Genomic DNA, 24,447 nt, shown 5'->3' with positions numbered 1-24,447 from the left:
ACGTCTTCCATTTGTGAAAAAGAAGACAGGTGCTGTAGGAGGAAAATGAAACCCAGACAGACCTCAGATGACTTAGCCAATGATCATGATAATTAGTTGGAGTCGTGAACTCCACCCAAACCCAGTTCACTGAGTCTCCACACATGATTACCACCTGGGCTTTTTTGTTTTAATTTTTTTCTGAAAAGTAGCCCTTCCCTTGATCTATTTTTTGTTTGGAGTACTAAGTTTTAAGAAGCTGAGTCAAGAGTATCCTTGGCAGGTAAACCATTAAAAGTTAATTTGATGCAACTAACTGAGTCCCCAATTATTATTGCTGTTACCCTAACATTGTGGCTTGTGTGTGGTGTTCCTGGGTACAGTTATACGAGGTGGCCTTATTTTGAGTGCATGCTATGTGCTAAGCGCAGTTCTAGACATTTTACCTCATATGCTGTTTAAAATAGGAACTAGTGCAAGGTTCTGAACTGGCTGGAAAGCTGTGTTTCAACCGTGTGTTTTACTCTGCTGTTTAGTGTATCTAGGTCATATTTTTAAATTTCATTTGACCAATCATTGATCACTAAGCTATTTTGCTTAAAGAAACTGCTTTAATAAAAAGGAACAGCCTAAAAAAAAAAAAAAAAAAGGAACAGACTACTGATATACCTAACATCCTGGGTGAATCTCAGCTGCATTATGCTAAGTGAAAGACACTGAATTTAAAAAGCTATATGTTGTACATTCCTGTTGAAGTCTTAGCCCTCAGTAGTTCAGATTAGGACTGTATTTGGGCATAGGGTCTTTAAAGGGGCAATTAAGGTAAAATGAGGCCATTAGGGTGGCCCCTAACCTAACATGATGGGTGTCCTCATAAAAGATCAGGACACAGACACAGAGGGAAGACCATGTGAAGACACAGGGAAATGGCAGCCATCTACAAACCAAGGAGAGAGGCCTCAGACATCAGATATCTGCACAACTGTGAGAAAATAAATTTCTGTTATTTATTTTTTTTTTAAGCAACAAACAAACAAACTAGGCATTGTATGACTATTTGCCATTCAGGAAAAGGCAATACTGTCGGGTCAGAAAACAGATCAGTGGAGGAAGGGTAGGCTGCAAAGTGGTAGAAGGAAATTTGGGGGATTTATAGAACTATTCTGTACACTCAAAAGGGTGAATTTTACTGTATATAAATCATACGTCAATTGAAACAGTCTTGCTTTTATCCAGCAAAATGACCAATGCCCTAATGGGGACCATGCCTTTTGTTGCACAAAATAATAGGCTGGATTAGTTTGATTGTCAAATAGTAGAATTAAAGGAAGAGTGCTGCATACACTTACCTTTGCCTTTGAAAACTAACCTGGAGGGCACTGCTATGCTTTCTCAGGAGTAATCGGTGCTGTCTCTAAGCACCCAAACCATGGACAGCGTAGGGAATCGCCAGTCAAAGCCCATCTTCGTGAATTACCTATAAGCTGCGGGAGCACAAAGCTTTGTACCTGGAGGTTGTAAGCTCCTCCAGTAAAGGTTTTTCTGCCTCAGAATGATTTCTCCTCACTAACCACCGAATTCTCTGACTTGTTTTCCTTCTCACAACCAGCCAGCCCAGGAGTAGGTCAAACCCAGGAGAACAAACAGTACAGAGAGGCAAGTGTTACTGATTCAGAGCAACACTCTTGTACAGGCATTGCAAACCCAGGACCCACGTGTCAGCACCCAGAATATGCTTCTTGCCTGCTCGGGGCGGCCTCTACCCTGTCAATTACTTACTCAATATCTCTGCTTTTCAATTGTAGATCACTGGGGGGGTTGCATTACCTTTAACTTGAGAGTAGCTCTTAATACTTTCAGAAGAAAGAAGACTTCAGACACACCTAGGAGATATTGTATAGTAGGAAGATGCCCTACCTAAGAGAGGCTTTACCTATTTTTAGCAGCCTAAACGATTATCAGTGCTGTGCTAGTAAGTCCAGGCCAAAGAATTCCGACCCATTTCTCCCAGAGCAGCACCATATGAAAGCTCCTAACGCAGGCTTAGTATCTAAGAGCATCCTGTTCTGTAGCGTTCCAGACAGGCGTGTGATTCTTTCTCTGTGGTTGGCATAGTCACTTCCTGTTTGTTTCCTGCTGGCCCACACTGAAGGAAAAGCCAGGGACTGAACGGGAGCGTTGGATGTAGTCTGCATCTTGCCAGCGGAAGTGGATTGTTTAGTCTGGGTTCAAGCACAGGACTAGGCAGTTTCAAGTTTGGAATCAGAGTGGCATGCAGGAGGCTCATGAACAACGGGCTTGATCCCGGAAGAACAGCGTGCAGCGGCGTGAGAAGCCTTGAGGCAGCATGAGAGAGCCAGGGAGGGCAGGTCAGCCGGGGCCAGCTGTGGGGGCGGGGCTGCGGAGTGCATCACCTTTGACATTTTAGTGGGATATTTTCAGAAGCGGCAAATTCAGGCCTCCCTCCGGCGAAGCAAATGCTTGTCCAGTGGTACGGTTACGTTTTCTCTCATTAGAAGTATCCTTGATTTATAAAAACCTTTACTTTTAAAAGTTGTAGGCTATTTTAACTGTAAAATTCAACGTGGAGTGGATTCTGTTCTCTGCCTTATTCTAAATTAGAGGCTGTGATCCTATCATCATGTTACAATATTCAAATAACCCCTTTCCAGTTGCTCCCCAGCCTATCTTTAAGTTGCACATAATAGCATCCGAACCTTAAGGAATTCTAATTAAAGATAGGTAGATCATCTGTGAAATTGAGGGTCTCTTGGGTCAGCTCTTATTTTTGCAATAGAATACAGACCTCTCCCCACGAATCGCCCATCGGTGGGGTTTGAATTGTGACTTACTTGCCTGGGAGAGGTACGTGGGGCCTGCGTGGCACCTCACGGTCCAACAAACTGATCAAAGTGGTTTCCCTCTTTTCTTAGATTCCAAAAATATGCACTGCAGATTTGGGGTTTGCTCTCGTCCTGTGACAGATCTGTCTCCCTGGACATCTTCTCTCCTGTTTCCCGAGATTCAAGGATTTTGAGCAAACCCTTTGGAGGAAATCAAAGAAAATATACGGAGGACAAATTTAGTTTGAATTGCTTATTAGCACTAAATATAAACAACCTTTTCTTCAAGGCTAAGAGCCTTCTCAACTCTCTTCTTGGTAAGGTTTTTAAAGGAAACCTAATCTTTCATCAAGGTTTTAAGAGTACAAGACTAGGGCGCCTGGGTGGCTCAGTTGGTTAAGCGACTGCCTTCGGCTCAGGTCATGATCCTGGAGTCCCGGGATCGAGTCCCGCATCGGGCTCCCTGCTCGGCAGGGAGTCTGCTTCTCCCTCTGACCCTCCCCCCTCTCATGTGCTCTCTCTCTCCTCTCATCCTCTTTCTCAAATAAATAAATAAATAAATCTTTAAAAAAAAAAAAAAAAGAGTACAAGACTAGATGTAATTGGCCCAGAGAGTTCAGGTTTATTCATTTCAGCTATGTGCTGAGGGCCTGTCAATTCAGGTACTGTTCTTGGTGCAGGATACAGCCTCTAGAACTGGACACACGAAATCTTTACTTTTGAGGAGCTTATGTCTCCATTTTGATCTCTTTCTGAAATTTGGCCAAGACCGTACCTCTGGCAAAGTCTTCAGAGTGTTTTCGTGTATAGGCTTTATGCATTAGAATTTTTAGTTAATGTTTTATTCTTTATTGCTTGTCTTTATATGTGAGAAGTAGATTTATATAATATATACAGTTGTAATAGTGGATCATATAGCTAAATGATTTCTGGATCCTGGAAGCCAACACATAACAGGGTTCTTTACAGTTGAACAAACCATTTTCTAAATTCCCACAGTGGCTAAGGCACTGTTCTAAGATATAGGTGACACAGGGATGGATGAGACATGGTCCTGTTCTCAAGGAGTTTGTAATCCTGGCGGGAGAAGCAACCATTTGCGCAGCCATTTCTAAGGCCAAGTGTGAGTGCCGTAGTATATGTACGGTGATCTTGATATCTGTCTCTGGTTCCTGTTCCTGCTGTATTGACTTGGAGGCTGGGGCTCAGAGGTGCAGATTTGACTTCTTTTTTTTTTTTTTAAGATTTTATTTATTTGACAGAGGGAGGACAAGCAGAGGGAGAGAGAGAGAGAAGCAGGGTCCCTGCTGAGCAAGGAGCCCGATGTGGGACTTGATCCCAGGACCCTGGGATCATGACCCAGGCCAAAGGCAGCCGCTTAACCGACTGAGCCACCCAGGCGTCCCCAGATTTGACTTCTTGAACTTAATCCTGTATGCAGAAAATGAAGTTGTTTGAATTTCTCCCCATATTGGCATCGAGTTACCCCTTTGACTTACCATAAACTTTCATTATTTCTTACTTAGAAATTTTCTTACATTTCGACTGATTGCAGTTAACTCCTAGATGCTCCTATGTGAAGGTTCAAGGATTAAAGACAGGGGCACCTCGCTGGCTCAGTCGGCTAAGTTTCTGACTCTTGACTTCAGCACAGGTCTTGATCTCAGGGTCATGAGTTCAAGCCCTACCTTGGGCTCCATGCTGGGCTCCATATCTGTGGAGCCTACTTAAAAAAAAAAAAAAAAAAAGAGGGCCTCTGGGTGGCTCAGTTGGTTAAGCGACTGCCTTCAGCTCATTTCATGATCCTGGAGTCCCGGGATCAGGTCCCACATCGGGCTCCCTGCTCGCTGGGGAGTCTGCTTCTCCCTCTGACCCTACCCACTCTTGTGCTCTCTCTCTCACTCTCTTTCTCTCTCAAATAAATGAATAAAATAAAATCTTAAAAAAAAAAAAAAAGACAATGGTTGGGAGTTCAAGAAGGGGTGGCTGTGGAGGGGGAGTGACAGAGAGGGGTAGTTGCAGGGTGAGGACTGCATTCTTGGATGCCAGATAAAAAAATCTAAGCCCGTTATCAGACAGGGCACGTGCTGTTCACTCATTTTAACCTTCATATGATGTTCCAGTTAATGAATTTATAATACAGTATTGCATAACGTAGTATTGATTCAGTTTGGCTTAATTCAGTGCAGATGCATTATTCTAGCCTTAGGACCTCTTCTTGCTTAAGTTTCTCAGGACGAAGAATGGCTTAAGCCAAAATCGGGTAATGAGTAATAGCTTCACTGTGGTTTTTCCTAATTTGCTATTTTAAAATTTCAGTCTCTTAAGTCTCACTGACTGATTATTAACCAGTCTAGGTATTTTAAATATGTGTAAGTAATTAGTCTGCCATGTGAATGATTTGAGTAGTCATTAAAGTGGAATGTCAACTTTAATTTATTTATTGGAAATGTTTCTATTTCTGTTGAGCTCTCTTTCCTTTGTAGGGGAAATATTCTAGTTCTTGTGGCTTTTGTTTAGTTGTCTCTTTGATTTGGTCCCACAAAAAAGTGGGTTGTTATCTAAGCCATAGGCGTGAGCTTGAGGGTGGTGCTACTAAAGAGAGGACCTGTCAAGGTCTGGTTAGATCTGGGGCCATGGTCAAACAAGAGAGTCCCATGTGTGCTCCAGCCCCTTGCCAGAGGCCTAGAACTCTTTTCTAAGGTCACAGACTACAACCCCTAAACCTGGCCCATCGTGATCCCAGTGTGTTAGCTGTTTCAAAGAGCTCAGACGACTCTGTTCATGCCCTTTACCAATCCCGAAAACAGTTAGTTCCCAGCCCTTCACAAGGGCACAGCAGGGATGCAGAGATTCTCCTCTCTCCCTAGACTGCCGTGGAGGTAGCCTTGGACAGACAACCAGGGTTGAAGTCCTGGGATTTGGGAATAAAAAACCCAGGTCCAATTTTATTGCCTTAACAGTCTTGAGATTTGAGAAGCTTTATTTAACTTTTCTGGATCTGTTTAGTATTTTTTAACAGCCCTATTGAGATATCATTTATATAATATACAGTTCACCCATTTAAAGAGTACAATTCAGTGGCTTTTTGTATGTGTACAGAATTGTCCATCTATCACCATGGTCAATTTTGGAACAATTTCATTATTCCCAAAAGTAACCCTATACCTAGCTGTCACTTCCAACTTTCTCCATTCCCTCTAGCAGTAGGCAACCACTAATCTCTTTGTTTCACTCTGGATTTTCCTATATAAATGCAGTCATCCAACATGCAGTCCGTGGTGACTGGCTTCTTTTCATTAGCATAGTGTTTCCAGGGTTCAACGATGTTTGGCATGTATCAGCACTCACTTCTTTTTCATTATGAAATAATATTCCACTGTATGGCTCCGCCGCAGCTACCACAGTTAATTTATCCCTTCATCACTTGAGGGACATTTAGGCTGCTTCCACTTTTTGCTGTTATGACTAATGCTACTATGGAAGTTCACATATGAGATTTAGATAGGAAACATGAAGGAACAACAGGTTGCCCCAAAGGGTATCTGCTCTCCTAAAATTTGATGTGATGCAAATCTCTAAGGTTTTTTTTTAACTTCTGGGAAGTTTTTTCCTTCCAGGAACTATAGCTAGAATCCCTCCCAGGATCTGGCATGGTTCCAGATACACAGCTAATATGGGACTCAATAAATGTGCAGTGGGGAACCTGGGTGGCTCAGTTGGTTAAGCGTCCAGCTTTTGATTTCAGCTCAGGTCGTGGTCTCAGGGTCCTGGGATCGAACCCCATATCAGGCTCCGTGCTCAGTGTGGAGTCTGCTTGAGATCCTCTCCCTCTGTCCCTCACTCCGCTCACTCTCTTTCTCCCTCTCTCTCAAATAAATAAGTAAATAAATAAAACCTTTTAAAAAATAAACATGCAGTTACACAACTGAACGGAACTTCCTCTTACACTGTCTTCAATGTCTTGTTCGTTCCTCTCCTGATCTACAGGTATCTCCGATGAAGACATTATCAACATTACTCTTCCCACTGGAGTCCCCATTCTCCTGGAACTGGATGAGAACCTGCATGCTGTTGGGCCCCACCAGTTCCTGGGTGACCAAGAAGCTATCCAAGCCGCCATTAAGAAAATAGATGATCAAGGAAAAGTGAAAAAACAAGCTGAAAAATGAAGGTTTTCCCATTTGCTGGCTAGGAATAGCTGAAAAAAAAAGTGGCATGCAGTGTTTTATGGGTGCTGATCTCTCTCTTTCTTCCCCCCCCCCCCGATTTTTCCAGAACTGGGCTATGGGGTAGAGTTTATATAGGTAATTAGGGAACTTATGTTGCCCAGGTAAAGGCTTTAGGATGCCTGAGGACTTTGTCATGTCTTATGAATGAACTCTCCTGCTAGTCCTGTTTGAATTAGTCATTTGTGGGGCTAATTAGTAACAGTGGTGGTTAATCAATGTCCTAAATATCTAAGGAGAGTAACAAGTAGAGGTGAAGTTTAAGGTATTTGTCATTCAATAAATCATTATTGAGTCACTGTGGACAGGCACTACTTATTCTAATAAGTAGTTCACTTTTATATTTACTAAGACTTTCTGGGATGATAGTAAGCTATCTTAGATAATATACTCTAATTAAGTATTTATTACTAGGCTTCTCCTCTAGGCAAAGGGATGCTTTGCCAGTTAAAACCAGAGGCCCATTAAATGGGGGAAATCATAGATGGGTTTCCCCAAGAAAGCCACCAACAAACAGTAAGGCCCTTTGCCTTGTCTCTAGTCCAGAGACATCCTTTCTTTGACATTTGGTAGGAATGCCCTTTGGCTGCTAAAATTAGCAGCATAGAGACAGCCCTAGCTGTTGGTGTTCTCCTTTTGTTTTGTTCTGTTGAACTTCAATCTTTGGGTACTTAAAATTGGTTTAAAAATAAAGGTCTGTGACCGAAAAATGAATATCCCCAAAGCATCTCCATGTAAGTGCTAAACATTAGGTAAAGGCTTCTGAACTAGTCTTTGGCTCCGAATCTTCCTGTAACACTCGAAAAGTTGCATGGACACTCCTGATTCTCTACAAATTGAACATCGGGGTTGGGGGGAAGGGAGAATATAGTGCATGTAATTTTATTCACGTGAGCAGGGAAAACATGGTACGTTGGGGCTTGTCATATACATGTATTGTTCATCCGCTGAGAGCAAATGATTATAGTACATACTGTAGAGCAGCATGGGTAGGCCATGGGCAGACATGATTACTTCTCAGTCTCAGTGACAGTTTTCCAGATCGTATTTTTAAATGTCATGGGTACGTAAGTCCTCATTTCTTTAAACTCTTGCCTTATTTCAAGGCAGGTGACCTGTAGTTCAGTGATAAAGTCATGGGGAAAAAATTGTAGCTATTTATCAGTTTTTCCTGGTTTTTCCATTGGCAGATTAATCTGTTTGTATCCATTTGATGATAAATGGCAATAGAAGAAGACTAATTTAAACCCTTGCTATTGCTTGGTCTTCATTTGGTCCTTACCGTAGGGTTCTGGCTGCACTGGTGATGAAGATGGCTGGGAAGAAGAGCTGACGTTGGTGTGCTCACAGCTGACCACATCTGTGACGCATAAGGACGTGGAATGTGGGTGCTTTACATTTCTGACCAACTCGTGGTGTAGCCCTTCTGTAGGCCTTCATTTTAGTCCAGCTGCTTAACCAAATGATAACTCTTTAGAATTCAGAGATCAGATCTTCCTAGAATTCTAACCCTATGGTGAGGCCGTACCTCAGACCGTTCTTTAACAGTTTCATCTCTGGAATTGACCTCTGCGTTTTCTGACCCGAGCGGTGACCCTATCTTAATGCAGCTCAAGATCCTAGAGTTGGAGTCTTCCCTTGTCCTGCATCTGGATGTTCACTCCCAGGGTACCCCCCGGCCGAATGATGTGCTTCTACACACAAAGCTACACTGACAACCAGACACTTTGGAATCTTGCAGATTTCCCAAGATAGGGTTAATTTTTGCTGACACTTTCTGATATAATTTGGTTTATTGTTTTTGAGATCTTGGCTGAAATAAATGAGCCATTTATGAAAAACCTCATGTAAAATTATTTTTTTTTAAAGATTCTATTTTTTAAGTAATCTCTACACCCAGTATGGGACTCGAACTCACAACCCTGAGATCAAGAGTTGCACACTCTACTGACTGAGCCAGCCGGGTGTCTCATTTTTTTTTTTTAAGACATGTAAAATTATTTCTAACAACTCCAACAGTTCAACCTTAGATCACCTAATGTACCTGTTTTTTTTTTTCACATGGCTTACAAGATATCCAGAATTTTTGATGTAGAAATCTTTTTTTTTTTGAAGATTTTATTTATTTATTTATTTGAGAGAGAGAGAGTGAGAGAGAGCATGAGAGGGGAGAGGGTCAGAGGGAGAAGCAGACTCCCCACCGAGCGGGGAGCCCAATGTGGGACTCCAGGATCATGACCTGAGCTGAAGGCAGTCGCTTAACCAACTGAGCCACCCAGGCGCCCTGATGTAGAAATCTTGAAGGCTGACTAAACTGCATCCTAATCTTGGCATCCTTCTGTTCTCTGTGAGGCTGGGACGAAAAGAAGAGAAATTTTTTTTTTTTAAAGATTTTATTTATTTGAGAGAGAGAGAGCACATGAGAAGGGGGAGGGTCAGAGGGAGAAGCAGACTCCCTGCCGAGCAGGGAGCCCGATGCAGGACTCGATCCAGGGACTCCAGGATCATGACCTAAGCCAAAGGCAGTCGCTTAACCAACTGAGCCACCCAGGCGCCCCGAGAAATTTTTTTTTAAAGAAAAGGTAGACAGCCTGTTTAGAAATTTGGCCATTAGAGAAGGCAACCCATCCTGCTGCCAGGTTGGGCTAGTCCCAGAGCCAGTGAGAAATGTCTCCTCTGCCCAGGCTGAAGTAGTTGTCCCAGTGTGGAAAGAGTGTGGTAAGATGAAGGCGAGAGCAAGATGCTCCTCCTAGAGTTTTAATTTTTAAATATCTCAGTTGAGTACTGTATCCTAGTACACCAAGAATTTATTTTGCCAAAAGAGCAGAAGTTCTGCTTCAGAAAAATGAAGGTTTGCTCATCATCTAATACTATTTTGAGCCCCGACAACAAAGCATCCCTGGATAAGAATACATTCTATCATGTATTTTTCTTTGCTAAGATGTGCAAGAAAGATTTCTAAATGCAGTCTGGTTATTTCCAGGCTCGACGAGATTGTTTCGCCCCAGATTTGTAGGTTATTTCTCATCTTGGAGCATGATCGCTTTTATCTAAATGCTGTTCCTACACATGCACAGGAATGGCCATGGTTATTTGTCTTCCAGTCTGGGATGCCTCCCCATGTTCTATAGCTTTTTTTTGCGGCTGGGGGGGTGGGGGGTGTTGTTATTTATTTATTTTTTTTGGTCAGTGCATGCATCTGTTAAAACCAATCCCCAGGGGGCAGCACTTGGCCAGCTTGGTGGCCAAACGCGGAAACCTAACTGTTCATGTTGCCACCCCAAGAAAAGAGAGAAGAGAGAGGTCAAATATTTCCCCACTCCTTTCGTGTAGTTATAGTTCTATATTTTCCTGGCCCCTCACCGCTTTTGACAGAATGGGCTAGGGAAAGCAGTTTTACTAGACAGGCATTTCATCATCCCCTGGTGTCATTTTTATTCCTTTGCTTGCATTTGCAAGCAACAGTCTCTTTTCAAATTTCAGCTTCCCTGTTACCTGGAAAGCCTTTCATATGTTGTTCTTCCCTCAGAAACATACCAAAATTGCCTCAACATTACAGTTCCTGATTACGTTTCCTCCTTTTGTGTTTTGCATAATTGGATTTTGCAAATTTTTGGCTGACTCTTATAACACAGTTTGTAGTATTAAATCATGCCTTGCCTCACAGCAGATCCGGCTGTGGCCTGAGCGTTTTCCACATTGGACTATGAAGGGAATTAACACCACCAAATCCAAGGGGAAAATGAAACATCCAAAATAGAAGAATATTGTAATCCTTCTATCTCCCTCTTACGACAAAGTTAGTTGGCCAACTGATAGGCAGAATGAAAGTCACTCTTTTTCCACGATTGGTCGTGTTTTATTTATTGGAGGATAACCTGGCTATATAGCCTTTAAGACACTGGGACGTTAAGTTGCCAAAAAAAAAGTAAGTTCCTTTGACAATTTTCTAGAGGTAAGCTAGAGTGTCACCATCTCTTCCTACGTATACATATTAAGGCCACATATTTCTTACTTGTTTTTAAGTCAGAGCAGGCCACTTAAGTTTACATTTACTCTGATTTGACAGGAATACGTTTTTAAAAATCTTTTTATTATAAAAAGCTTTAAGCGGCCACAAAAGCAGAGAGTATAAATAGCACAAAGAACACTCCTATGCCCGCCTGCCACCCAACTGCCACCTCATTCGCTTACGGCCACTGTTCTGTATATCTCCCCTCTCTCTTCCCCAGCCCCCACTGGATTATTCTGGAATAAATGCCAAACATCAAACGGGATAAATTCTGAAAAGGGAAATAGCTTAAATAGTGTCTGCACGGTTAAAGTGGAAGCCATCAATATTCCATTTTGAACTTTGTCTTTTTCTCGGTACTTTAGAGACATCTCACGGCAGCCTTTGCTAAGTTGTCCAATTTGAGTCTTGGCTCGCATACAGTTTGTATTACCTCTGGTTGCTGTCTAGAGACCTGTTAGTCTGTTATGTGTGATTTCTGCTGAATACTGTGGGATGATTTGGCGACTCTGATGTTAAATTCAACTGTTTTAAAGATGAAAATGTTCCTGAGACTATTTTAAATAATTCTGAAACCAATTGCATAGGTTTAAGAAATGAGCAAATTTGTTGATGTTCTTGTAAATCAGGTTACTCACTATGGGAGAGGGGAGATAGAACATGGAAGCAGATAAAGAAGAACGCGGTTTTATTGGTTTGGAACTGGAGATATTTATATGAGTGTGTGTGTGTGTGTGTGTGTGTGCGTGCACGCGCTTTCTCTCCCTAACACCACCTTCTCTCACCCCCAGCTCTGTTCCTGTTCCCTGAAAGGACCTGAAACAATAACCTAGTAATGATGAACTTACCTACAGCCCTGAGCTTGCTTTCTAATTACTCTTCCACAGAACCAGGGGTGTTTGGGAAAATGGTCAATTCCAGGTTTGGGACAGATAAAATATAAGGGGAACTTGGAACAGCTTGAGTCAGAAAAGAAGAAAACGCCCAAAGACTGATGGGACACAAAAATTGGCTTCAAGGGGCGCCTGGGTGGCTCAGTTGGTTGGGCGACTGCCTTCGGCTCAGGTCATGGTCCTGGAGTCCCGGGATCGAGTCCCGCATCGGGCTCCCTGCTCGGCGGGGAGTCTGCTTCTCCCTCTGACCCTCCTCCCTCTCATGCTCTCTGTCTCTCATTCTCTCTGTCTCAAATAAATAAATAAAATCTTAAAAAAAAAAATTGGTTTCAAGTGCCAAATTTGGGACAATTTGAGATTAAAGACAAGAGTGATGATCATGGATTATGGAACATTTGTCTCAGTCTGCTCAAGCTGCTGTAACAAAAAACCACAGACAAGGTGGCTTTAACAACAAACATTTGTCACAGTGTTGGAGACTGGGCCGTCAAAGATTAAGGAACTAGCAGATTTGGTGCCTGATGAGGGCCCTCCTGGTTGTCAGACAGATGTCTTCTTGCTCTCCTCTTGTGGAGGGCGGAGGGGAGGGCACTGGTCTCTTCCTCTTACGAAGACACTAATCTCATCATGGGGGGGGGGCCTACCCTCAAGACCTCATGTAAATCTAAGTACCTCCTAAAGGCCGTCCCTCCAAAAACCATCACGTTGGGGATTAGGGCCTCAATATTCGAACTCTAATTGGATATTTTAATTAAAAGTTATAAAGGACATTTGGGGGCTGAAGAATTTAAAGGTGATGTGTCATGTCTTTAACTCACATTCAAATAGTTCGGCCAACACAATGTCCCTGTATATTTAGCGAGCGACAGAAAGCAAATGCAGTGAATATTGTAACTGATAAACTGAGGAAAGAATGTACTCTTCTTCCAGCTTTTCTGTAGGTTTGAAATTTTTCAAAATGAGACCAGGAAAACTAAAGTGACAGGAGGAAAAAAAAAACGCACAAAGAAGCAACTAAAACAACCTCTCTATAGTGACTTGGATAAAGGTACCTGCTTTCTGTGCCGTTTCACTCTTCCTGAAATCTCAGTCCTTGTTAGGTGAGAGAAGAACTCCTCACGCCTGTATTGTCAAGAAACAAGTACCCTCATTTTATTTCAGTTACGCTTGGTGCTGCAGTTATAGGCATTACACCAACACTTAGCTTTTCTGCTGAGAGAGCAAATCAGGAACGGGGTTACGATTGCCATTACCTTGTAGCTGAACAAATGGGAAATGGAATTTCTTTCTCCTGGTGCAAAACTTTCTGTTTAATCTCCTTTACTGCCTTAGGGTGGCATTCCTTCTCACTGTCACCATTTGGCTCCGAAACCTTATGTAATGTCTGGGCCTAGGGTTCCTTGAATTTGAGCTCGCTGCAGTGGCAGGCTTGCAAATGTTCCTCGTGTCACTCATCTCAGGGTCCTAGCCCCCACCCGAATCCATATGACTCTGAAGCAGCCTTGGTTTCTGCTCTTCCTCCGTGCATCCTTCTGCTAAGACTGCTGAGGGTCAGAGGCCTGCAGTGACTGGCTCTCACTGCCCCAAACAACAGGCAAATGGACCGTGTTGGTACTAAAGATTTGCCTTTTATTTATGCTGTGATTGACCATGTAAGCCTTCAGTCTAGTCTCGCTTAAAAAACAAAGTTTGTGAAAAAGATCCCATTTTCGTGAAGGAAGCTCTACCTCTCAAGACAGTTTTATTGCTCAATCTGTTCATTTAATTCTCTGCAAAGCCAAGTTTTTTTAGACTTCAGCATAGCCCAGTAAACACAAACGCAACTCCAAAGAACCAGCGCCTAGTTTCCAGTGTGCAGAAGATAGATGCCTACTGATAGTAACTTTAGCAACCGTTGGCCAAGATGTCAGATGGTCACTTTCTCACTTTCTCAATAAGGCAACTGCAGCGCCGAGTTTACTCAAGGATTTTTCATGAATTCACCCGAGCCTCACAGCTACTGCAAAGGGAATGTCCACCAACCATGCTGCCTTGCCTCCACTCGAGAGGAAACTTCATTTGACATAATGCTGACCTCGGTGAGGAATCAGAGGGTTATTAGTGAAATTCATTGCATAAAATCTACCCTGTTAGTGAGAAGACTCTTGGGACTAATTGAAACTGGACCTTGGAACAAAGAGGGTAAAGTCCATCACATAGTTATGTGCCCACTGGCCACTTGGATTGAGGCCCTTAATCCATTCTGACACTTGTTCTATAGAATATCCATCAGAGTTCCCCAGGCAGTCCTTGGCCATAGGTTAGCTAGTCAGCATTTTAATTTCTTAAGCACACTAGGATTCTGAACTGGACTGTAGGGAATGGGATTTGTAGCTGGAATTCCACATACTTTCCCGGGAGTCTTGGTATTTTATAATCTTTATTTTTTAATCCTTATTTAATCTTATTTCTACACCCAGACACTGGGGGTCAGTATTTGTTCATAAATGCCTCTGGATTTGCCTGCAAACCTGGTTCTGACTATTTACAAGAGGTCATGGCCAAAGAGGCCTGAAATCGGTTGTGGGATTTCTTTCCCTGATTATGTAACTGTAGAGCTCAGCCGATGTAAACATAGAATGTAAATAGAGACCTCATGGATCCCCATGGAATTGTAACCTGGGAAAGAGGCAGACATGAATAAATATAAATTTAGATTTTCAATCTAAAATATAAACTCATACCAAGTCCTTGCTGGTTTCTGGAGTCTTGCTGGTGTCTGGCAACAGGGGTCCTACCAATGCACTCGGATGCTCAGCCAGCATCCTGGCTGTCACCGTGACTTCCTTCTGATCAGTTACAGAGTCCTGTTGATTTTCTTTCCTTGTTCCTTTCAAATCCATCTCCTCTCTATCCTCCACGCTCAGGCCCTGGGTCACATCCTCAGCTTTGCTCTCTTTAAACATTTCAAACATTGGTCTCCCTCCTTCTACTTTTACTCTTCTCCAGTCCTCTCCAAAAATTTGTCGGGTGACTTTTCAAAAGCTCTGCCACACAGAACTTGATGCAGACTTTCAGGGACACCAACACGTTTTTAAGGATCTGCCTTTGCCCTCATCGTCTATCACCTGCTCCTTACCTGCCTAGTATCTGCTCATCCCTCAGGACTTGTAGGCTCCCTTAGAGTCCCTGGCTTACCTATGCCAGACCTCACTTGTCCCCTTGTCCCTTCTCTTTGCTGGCAGGAGAATTGAACAAATCCCAAGTCCTCCACCTCATGAAGCTGAGTGCCAGACAAGATCATGCAGATTTACTCTCCAAAATTTCAAAAATGTATCCCCCTTGAGCCCTGGACTGTTCATTTTTATTGATTCTTTAAAATAGTTCTCGTCTAGCAGATATTTGATCTTAATCTGTACTGTGCTCTCTGGCTATCTTCCCATCAGTCCACACAGATGTGGAAACCCTGCTGCTGATAGACAGAGAGCCAAGTGAAGCCAAGTGGCCTGACAGCTCAGAGCATTTCTCCATGGGCAGCTGCCATCATGGTGTGCAAACAGGTTAATGACTTGTGTTCTTGCTTTTTATTCAAATTACAGAGTTAAATGTAGCAGTATAAATATTTTGAAAACAAGTAGAGAAGGGGCGCCTGGGTGGCTCAGATGGTTAAGTGTCTGCCTTCGGCTCAGGTCATGATCCCAGGGTCCTGGGATCGAGCCCCACATCGGGCTCCTGGCTCAGCGAGGAGCCTGCTTCTCCCTCTCCCTCTGCCTCTCTCCCTGTTCATGCTTTCTCCCTCCCTCTCTCTGTATCTCTGTGTCTCAAATGAATAAATAAAATCTTAAAAAAAAAAAATTAAAGTTTAAAAGAAAAGAAAATAAGTAGAGAAGATTCCTTAATCCTATTATCCTGAAAACTATTTCATTTATTTCTTCCTATATGCATTTTTCACATAGATATATTCTTAATTTACATTCCATTGTGTGTTTTTTAATCATAAATATTTCTCCGTGGTTCATGGGCTTCAAACAATCTTAATATATGGGTAAATATTGGCCCATCATTTGGATAGAACTTAAATGTCCCAACAGGGAAAAAAAAATTAGATGCTTTCAATATTCTGCTATAATAACTAATTCTGTTTCTATAACTTCCTTACAGGCCCATCTTGAATGTGTGTGAGGTTCAGTACAAGAGCACAATGGCGGCCCACATGCTACTTGTCTAAATATTTTAAACTACCAATCAAGCTAACAAACTTACATAAAAGGTTTTGTATGTTTTATGTAACCTGACAAATACACCTTCAAAACAAAAAGTATTTTAAAATATGTAGACATTTTCTATGACTGAAAGCCAGCAAACATCAAGAATGGTTATGGAAGTCTTCTCTGAAAAGATTTCATATATACTAAACCTTGAATGATACAACCCATGTGTCAGGGTGTGCACTTGTGCATATGCGTGTGTGAATGCTAAGGCAGAAAAGGGGTATTTAAGAAGTAGGTAATAGCTAAAGTCAGGGTAGCTTGGGCACAGTAATGAGCAGTGAAGCATCATGGGATGGGATTAGAGAAGTAGACAGAAGCTACATTGGGCTATGTGAGAGGGATGGAAGATATGAGGAAGGTCTTCTCAGCAGAAGAGTGGTCCAGTGGTCCAAGCCCTTCTGGCCACAAAGAGCTTCAGCCATTTGAGCATAGTCTCCCCAAGGCAACATTTTACTTTCCACTGTTGTGAAATCTAATCCCTATGAGAATCATAGATCCTATCATCTTTAAAGAGAGATTAAGCCTCCCAAATATATGAATCACTGAGAGAACTGAAAGGAGAAATGGACAGCAATACAATAATAGTAGGAGACTTTAATACCTCCCCTTCAGTTAGGCTAGAACTACTAGACAGAAGATCAACAGGGAAACAGAGGACTTGAACAACACGATGGAACCAATTGGACCTAAGAGACATATATAAAACACTGCACCCCAAAACAGCAGAATACACATTCTTCTCAAATGCACATAGAACATTCACCAAGATAGATCACATGCTAAGTCACAAAGTAAGTCTTAACAAAGTTAAGAAGGTTGAACTCATACAAAGTATCTTCTTTGACCACATGAAATGAAACTAGGATTCAATAGCAGAAAGAAAACAAAAATCAGCTAAAATATGGAAATACATAATTCACTTTTGAAACAATAAGTCAAAGAAGAAATCACAAGGGAATTTAGAAGAAATCTGGAGGTAAAATGAAAATACAACATTCCAAAATATATGGAACAGTAAAAGCAGTACTAAGAAGAAAGTTTATAGTGACAAATGCTTACATTAAGAAGAAAGGTCTCAAATCAACAATCTAATTTTGCATCTCAAGGAATTACAAAAGGAAGAGCAAACTAAACCAAAAGTTAGCAGAGAGAAGGAAATAATAAAGATTAGAGCACAGATTAATGGAAGAGAGACTAGAAGCAATAGAAAAATTAACAAGACCAAGAATTGGTTTTTTGAAAATATCAACAAAATTGGCATATCCTTAGCTAGACTCAGAAAAAGAGATGAAACTCAAAAATTAAAATTAGAAATGAAAGAAGGGACATTACAACTGATGTCACAGGAGTAAAATGATTATAACAGACTACCATGAACAATTATATGCCAACAAGCTGGATAACCTAGAAGAAATGGGTACATTCCTGGAAACATCAACCTACCAACACTGACCCGTAAGAAATAAAAACAAAAAAAAATCAGAATAGACTTATAACTAATAAAGAGATTAAAGCAGTAATCAAAAGCCTCCCAACAAAGGAAAGTCCAGGACCAGAGGCTTCACTGGAAAATTCTACCAAATATTTAAAGAAGAATTAATACCAATCCTTCTAAAACTTTTCCAAAGAACTGAAGATGAGGGAACATTTTCAAACTCATTCTATGAGGCCAGAATTACTCTGATGCCAAAAAAGAAAGAAAAGCCACTCAAATTGGAAAGAAAAAAGTAAAATTATATCTGTTTCACAGATGACATAATTTTATATGAGAAAACCCTAGGGATTACACAAAAAAACTGTCAAAATGAAATTATTTTAACAAAGTTACAGGCTAGAAAATCACACAAAAATCAACTATGTTTCTATACACTAACAATGACCAATCTGGAAAGAAAATTAAGACAACAAACTCATTTACTATAAAATCAAAAAGAATAAAATACTTAGGAATAAACTTAATCAAGATGAAAATCTTGTACACCGAATGCTACAGAACATTGCTAAAAGAAATTAAAGAAGATACAAATATATGGAAAGACATTCTGTCTCATGGATTGGAAGATTTAACGTTGTTAAAATGTCCATACTAGCCAAAGTTATCTACAGATTCAGCACAATCCCTATCAAAATCCCAATGGCATTCTTTGCGGGGATAGAACTAAATATCCTAAAAAGGAATCTCCAGAGACCTGCAATACCCAAAGCAATCTTGAGGCCTCACACTGCCTGATTTCAGAACATACTACAAAGCAACAAGACTGTGTAGGACTGCCATAAAAACAGGTATATAAACCAATAGAACAGAACAGAGATCCCAGGAATAAAGTTTTGCATGATATGGTCAAATGATTTTTGATAAACATGCCAAAACTACACAGTGGGGAAAGAACAGTCTCTTCAAATGGTATTGGGAAAACTGGATATCCATATGCAAAAGAACTAAGTTGGACCTTACCTTACACCACACATAAAAATCAACTCAAAATGGTTTGAAAACTTATCCACAAGACCTAAAAATATGAAACTCCCAGAGAAAATTTAGGGAGAAAGATTCAGGACACCGGATTTGGCAATGATTTCAAAAGCACAGGCAATGAAAGCAAAAATAGGCAAATGGAACTATATCAAATGTAAAAACTTCTGTGCATCAAAGGAAACTTTGAACAGAGTGAAAAGACAACCTACAGAATGGGAGAAAATATTTGCAAATCATATATATAAGAGGTTATATCCAAAATATGTAAGGAATTTCTACAACTCAACAACAACAAAAAACAACCCAATTTAAAAATGCGCAAGGGACTTGAATAGACAATTCTCCAAAGAGAATAAACAAATGGACTACACACATATGAAAAGATGTTCAACATCATTTATTATAAGAGAAATGCAAATCAAGGGGCACCTGGGCGGTTCAGTTGGTTAAGCGTCTGACTCTTGATTTTGGCTCAGGTCATGATCTCAGAGTTGTGAAATTGAGCCCCACCATCAGGCTCCGTGATTCTCTCTCTGCCTCTGCCCCTCCAACCCCTCTCTCCTCCTCTTTAAAAAAAAAGAAAAAATGAAAAATGCAAATCAAAACTACATTGAGACATCACTTCACATCCCTTAGAATGGCCATTATCAAAAGAACAGAAAATAACAAGTGTTGGCAAGGATGCAAAGAACTCTTTGGCACTGTTGGTGGGGATGTAAAATGGTGCTGCCATTATGAAAAACAGTATAGAAGTTCCTCAAAAAATTAAAAATAGCATTACCATAAGATCCAGAAATCCCACTTCTAGGTATATATCCAAGAATTCAAACCAGGATATTGAAGAGATATTTATATACCTGTCAATTACAACGTTATTCACAACAGCCAAGAGATGGAAGCAACCCAAATGTCCACTGACAAATGAATGGATAAAGAAAACGTGATATATACATACAGTGGAATATTATGTAGACTTAAAAAAGAAGGAAATTCTCTCACCTGCTACAACATGGATGAACCTTGAGGACATTCTGCTAAGTGAAATAAGCCAGTCAGAAAAGGGGAAATACTGTATGATTCCATTCATATGAAGTATCTAAAGTAGCCAAAATCATACAAGCAGAAATTAGAAAGGTGATTGCCAAGGCCTAGGGGGAGAGGGGACTAGTAGTTAATGGTTATAGAGTTTCAGTTTTGCAAGTTGAAAAAGTTCCAGGGATCCTGCTGCACAACAGTGTGAACATATTTAATTAAACTGTCCACTTAGGGCGCCTGGGTGGCTCAGTTGGTTAAGCGACTGCCTTCGGCTCAGGTCATGATCCTGGAGTCCCGGGATCGAGTCCCGCATCGGACTCCCTGCTCAGCAGGGAGTCTGCTTCTCCCTCTGACCCTCCTCCCTCTCATGCTCTCTCTCTCTCATTCTCTCTCTCAAATAAATAAATAAAATCTTTAAAAAAAAATTTTTAACTGTCCACTTAAAAATGCTTACATTGGTAAATTTAATGTCATGTGTTCTTATGATAATATAGAAAAGAGATTAAGAGAAAGATGTCTGTACTTTTTTTTAAAGATTTATTTATTTTAGAGAGAGTGTGTGTGTGTGGAAGTGGGGAGAGGAGCAGAGGGAGAGAATCTCAAGTAGACTCCCCACGGAGCGTGGAGCCCAATGCGGGGCTGGATGCCACGACCCTGAGATCACAACCTGAGCTGAAATCAAGAGTCAGACACTCAACTCTCTGAGCCACCCAGGCGTTCCAAGACTTCCACACTTCTAAATGCACCACTGCTGGAAATGATGTCATGACAAGCATCAAAATGAAACGAAAACGACGATGACTATTTTTATGACTGTCAAAGTCATGCAAAAGTACTATATTTGAAATCTTGATTTTAACTTTTACCATACAGGTGTCATGAATTACTCCCAAAGATGATTCTCTGATGCAAAGTAAGCCTGTCTTAGATCTCGTTAAATCCTCACAGCAATACTACAAGGATGCATTCTCACCTGACAGAGGAGCCTCAGAGAAGCTGAGTAACTGGCCCAAAGTCACAAAGCTAATATAGGGCTGCCTCAGGATTCAAATCCAGGGCTCTCTAACTCCACAGCCCATGCCCTTGGCCACTACACCATACTGCTTTTAGTTTGAAAAAAAATTTTTAAATTGAGATGTCCGTTTAAAATTGGCCAAAGATTATCCAATGAAGCTACAGTGAGCAAATCCCATTTTCATTCTCTTACAAACTAATATGGTGCCACATAAGTCCAACAGAACACTGAGTGGAGCTAGAGAGCTTAGATTTTTCACACAAAATTTAAGTGTTTGCTTTTCTCCATGAGACAAATAGAGTTTGCTTTCCTTCTTTTCTCAAACCATCTGCTTTGATATTTGGGGAGTCCTGAGCTTATGTGTTAAAGCCTCGCTGGATTATATGAATACATACATAGGAATAGGTGAGCTGAACATTTTACTTGCCAAAAAGTAAAACAAACATTGTGCCTTCTTCAGTATGCGGTATTTAAAGCCACAGCGCTCCAGCCTTGGAAAACTATCAGTGCCAGGATCCCCAGTCAGAAACAGTAGAAACCACTCTCGCTAGTCTAAACAAAACAGGAGTTTGTTAAAGGATATCAAGTGCCTCACAAACTTCTTGGGAAGGCCAGAGAATTGAGCTTGGAAGGCCACTCTGCTGAGAATAACACCCAAAGCATGGAGTGGGGATGACTCCAGCAAGGACTCCAATGCCCCCGCCATTGGGCACAGACACTGTAGCTCCCAGCGATGACTTTGGGCACTGTGCTAGAACATCTGCTGCTGCTATCCCAATTGGCAACGGTCTAGTAGATTGCAAAAACAGCCATAAATTCTTCTTTTCTCCTGTATCCATCCATCCATGCTCCTTTACCAGGAAACTTTGAATGACCTCCCACCTGATTCTGGGCTCAGCCAACGGGATGTCAGGAAAGAGACACTAGCAGAGACTTGAGAAGCCTGCGCACTATGGAGCTTGTCTTCTTTTGGAACCCTGATGCTGCCACGTAGAGAAACCCAAGTTGACCTGCGGGATGATGAGATATACACGGCACAGTCACTCCTGCTACCCAAACCTACAGCTTGTCAACCACCAGACATGGAATTTGAGGCCATCCTAGATCTCCCATCTCTTAGGCAACCTGCCAGTTCACCATGGACACATGAGTGAGCCCAGCAATGATCAACGAAGCTGGCACAGACCACACAGTCTGGCCAACCCACAAAATCACAAGCTAAATAAATGGTGGTTATTGTAAGTCACTATGTTTGGGGTATCAGCAGCAAAAGGTACCTGATATTAGTTTACTAAATTCTTTCACATACCTTATCTCACTCTCCTCTACTCACAACTCTCTACGGCAGGAGAAGCAGATATATTATCCACATGTTCCAAGGGGAGGAAATTAAGCCCCACAGAAGCTTAATGACTTGCCAAATGTCAAAGTGCTAATAAATAAAAAAGGTGGATTTAGAATGGAGGTTACCTTGACCCCCTAGTCAAAATATACACATCAACCATATTGTTTTGTTTGAGCCAAAGCAGTAGCGCAATATGGCTTCAGCTTAGCCAATGGTTCTGCCAACATAGTCCTATCTCCTCTGATTGCCATCTGAACTCTTAAAATTCAAGAGGGGATCCCTCTGTCAAAATCTGTTCCATCACTTAGAGGCAACTATCAAGTAGCCAGACTGGGCTAGAGTTTCAGGTGATCGTAGGGAATAAGCAGGCAAATATCTCCTGTGAAGAGCATACTTTGGAAGAAGTCAACATTTCTTCATCTCTATGGATCTCTGCTCTGGTCTCCCACTTGCTGATAAACTCTTACAGATGCTAGCATAGGTAAGAGGATTGAACGTGTTATAGGCAAATATATTAGGATGGAATTTGGGGTCAGTACTAATATGAAGGCAAGCTCTTCGTTCTATTAAGGAGCTTAACTCAAGTTTGTTGTTAGCTATGGTTCTAGGAGGAATGTGCATGGTTGTTATGAAGTGGGAATGATAAAATACTGTTGGTGTTCATTAGCAGGGTTCACAAAAGCTTTCATGGGGAATATAGCATTGAAGCTGGGATTACAGCAGAAGAATGGGAGGACAGGGAGGTGAGCAAGTCTGGCAGGAGGCTGGCTAGAAGGGGTCTGAGAAAATGGGAAGACCCAAATAGACTAAGGTAGGTTTTAAGCAGAAATGACCAGAAATAACCTTAACTGAAAAAGAGAAGTGGTTCATAAATGCACCAATTCTAGGATTTGCTGGCAATAAGAAATCAATGAAACAGGTACTAGCTTATAATCTGAAGAAGAAAGAAAGGGGCTGGTGTAGGGAAACATAATGAGTTTCATTTTGAATATGTTGGGCTTAAAGTATCAGTAGATTATCTTTATGGGCATGTCTGTGACCAGTAAAAAACATAGCGCTGGACCACAAAAGAGAAGCCAATGGGTTCAGCTGTGATTCCCACCTTGTAGAGTTTTGTGAGAACGAAATAGGAAAATATATCTACATGTCTAGTGGAGTGCTTAGCCACAGAAGAAAGTTTAAATTACCGTTCAGTTCCTAGAATAAACAGTTTCCTTACCCCACTTTTTCCTTCTCCCTTGGCAGTGGGGAATCCTGACTTTGAATGTTTCCTAGGATCTGCCAAGACTACCTGAAAGACCTTTGCCAAGTGCCCATCATCAAGAATGGTTTGGGAACCCTGTTCTAGAGAAAACAGTATGGTGGTTTTTTAAAAAATTAAAAATAGGATCACAGTATGATTCTGCAATTCTACTTCTGAGCATATGGCCAAGATAATTGAAAGTAGGGTCCTGAAAAGATATTTGTATACCCATGTTCTCAGCAGCATTGTTCAAAATAGCTAAAACAAGGAAACCACCCAAATGTCCATTGACAGTTGAATGGATAAACAAAATGTGGTATGTACATACAACACAGTATTACTCAGCCTTAAGAAAGAAGGAAAGTCTGGGGCGCCTGGGTGGCTCAGTCATTAAGCGGCTGCCTTCGGCTCAGGTCATGATCCCAGAGTCCTGGGATCGAGCCCCGCATCGGGCTCTCTGCTCAGCGGGAAGCCTGCTTCTTCCTCTCCCGCTCCCCCTGCTTGTGTTCCTGCTCTCTCTCTGTCTCTGTCAAATAAATAAATAAAATCTTTAGAAAAAAAAGAAGAAAGAAGGAAATTCTGACATGGGCTACAACACAGATAAACTTTGAAGATATTATGCCAAGTGAAATAAGCTAGTCACAAAAAGGCAAATACTATATGATCCCACTTGTATGAGAATTTAGAGTAGTCAAATTGTAGAGACAGAAAATAGAATAGTGTTCGCCAGGAGCTGGGGGAAATGGGGAGTTAATGTTTAATGGGCAGAGTTTCAGTTTTGCAAGATGCAAAGGTTTGGAGGTGGATGTTGGGGATGGCGGCAAAGCACTATGAATGGATTTAATCCTACTGAACTGTACCCTTGAAAATGGTTAAGATAGCAAATTTCTGTTCTGTGTATTTTACCACAATAACTAAAAAAAAAAAAAAAATCACATGACCTGGAGAGCTTGGTAAAATACAGATTCCTGGGCCTCACCCACCAGGGTGCAGGCTCAATAGCTCTGAAGTGGGGCCTATGGTTTGAAATTTCTTTTTCTTTTTCTTTTTTTTTAAGAAATACATATTTTATTTATTTATTTTTAAAGATTTATTTATGTATTTTTATACTTATTTTTTTAATTATG

At 41.3% G+C, this 24,447-nt stretch overlaps 1 protein-coding gene across 4 annotated transcripts in view; it reads left to right on the top strand.

Annotated features, from left to right (window-relative positions):
* BPGM (bisphosphoglycerate mutase) overlaps window positions 1–24,005 on the top strand; it is a 43,122-nt gene extending 19,117 nt beyond the window's left edge. The window contains exons 3-5 of one of the 4 annotated variants that reach the window (XR_010406363.1): window positions 6,813–6,996; window positions 8,339–8,435; window positions 12,887–24,005. Coding sequence is in view for 2 of the 4 variants with exons in the window: in XM_045864240.3 (XP_045720196.1) it covers window positions 6,813–6,994 (182 nt within the window). In the remaining 2 variants the exon portion in view is untranslated. The other 3 variants (XR_010406362.1, XM_045864240.3, XM_045864239.3) reach the window with 3 other exon arrangements.
* Window positions 24,006–24,447: the final 442 nt, after the last annotated feature.

Source organism: Mirounga angustirostris, unplaced genomic scaffold (assembly GCF_029215605.1).
Source record: "Mirounga angustirostris isolate CCGP_5_RB_7025 unplaced genomic scaffold, mMirAng1.0.hap1 SCAF_12, whole genome shotgun sequence".
Lineage (NCBI taxonomy): Eukaryota > Metazoa > Chordata > Mammalia > Carnivora > Phocidae > Mirounga > Mirounga angustirostris.
This window is presented reverse-complemented; position numbering and strand designations above follow the sequence as displayed.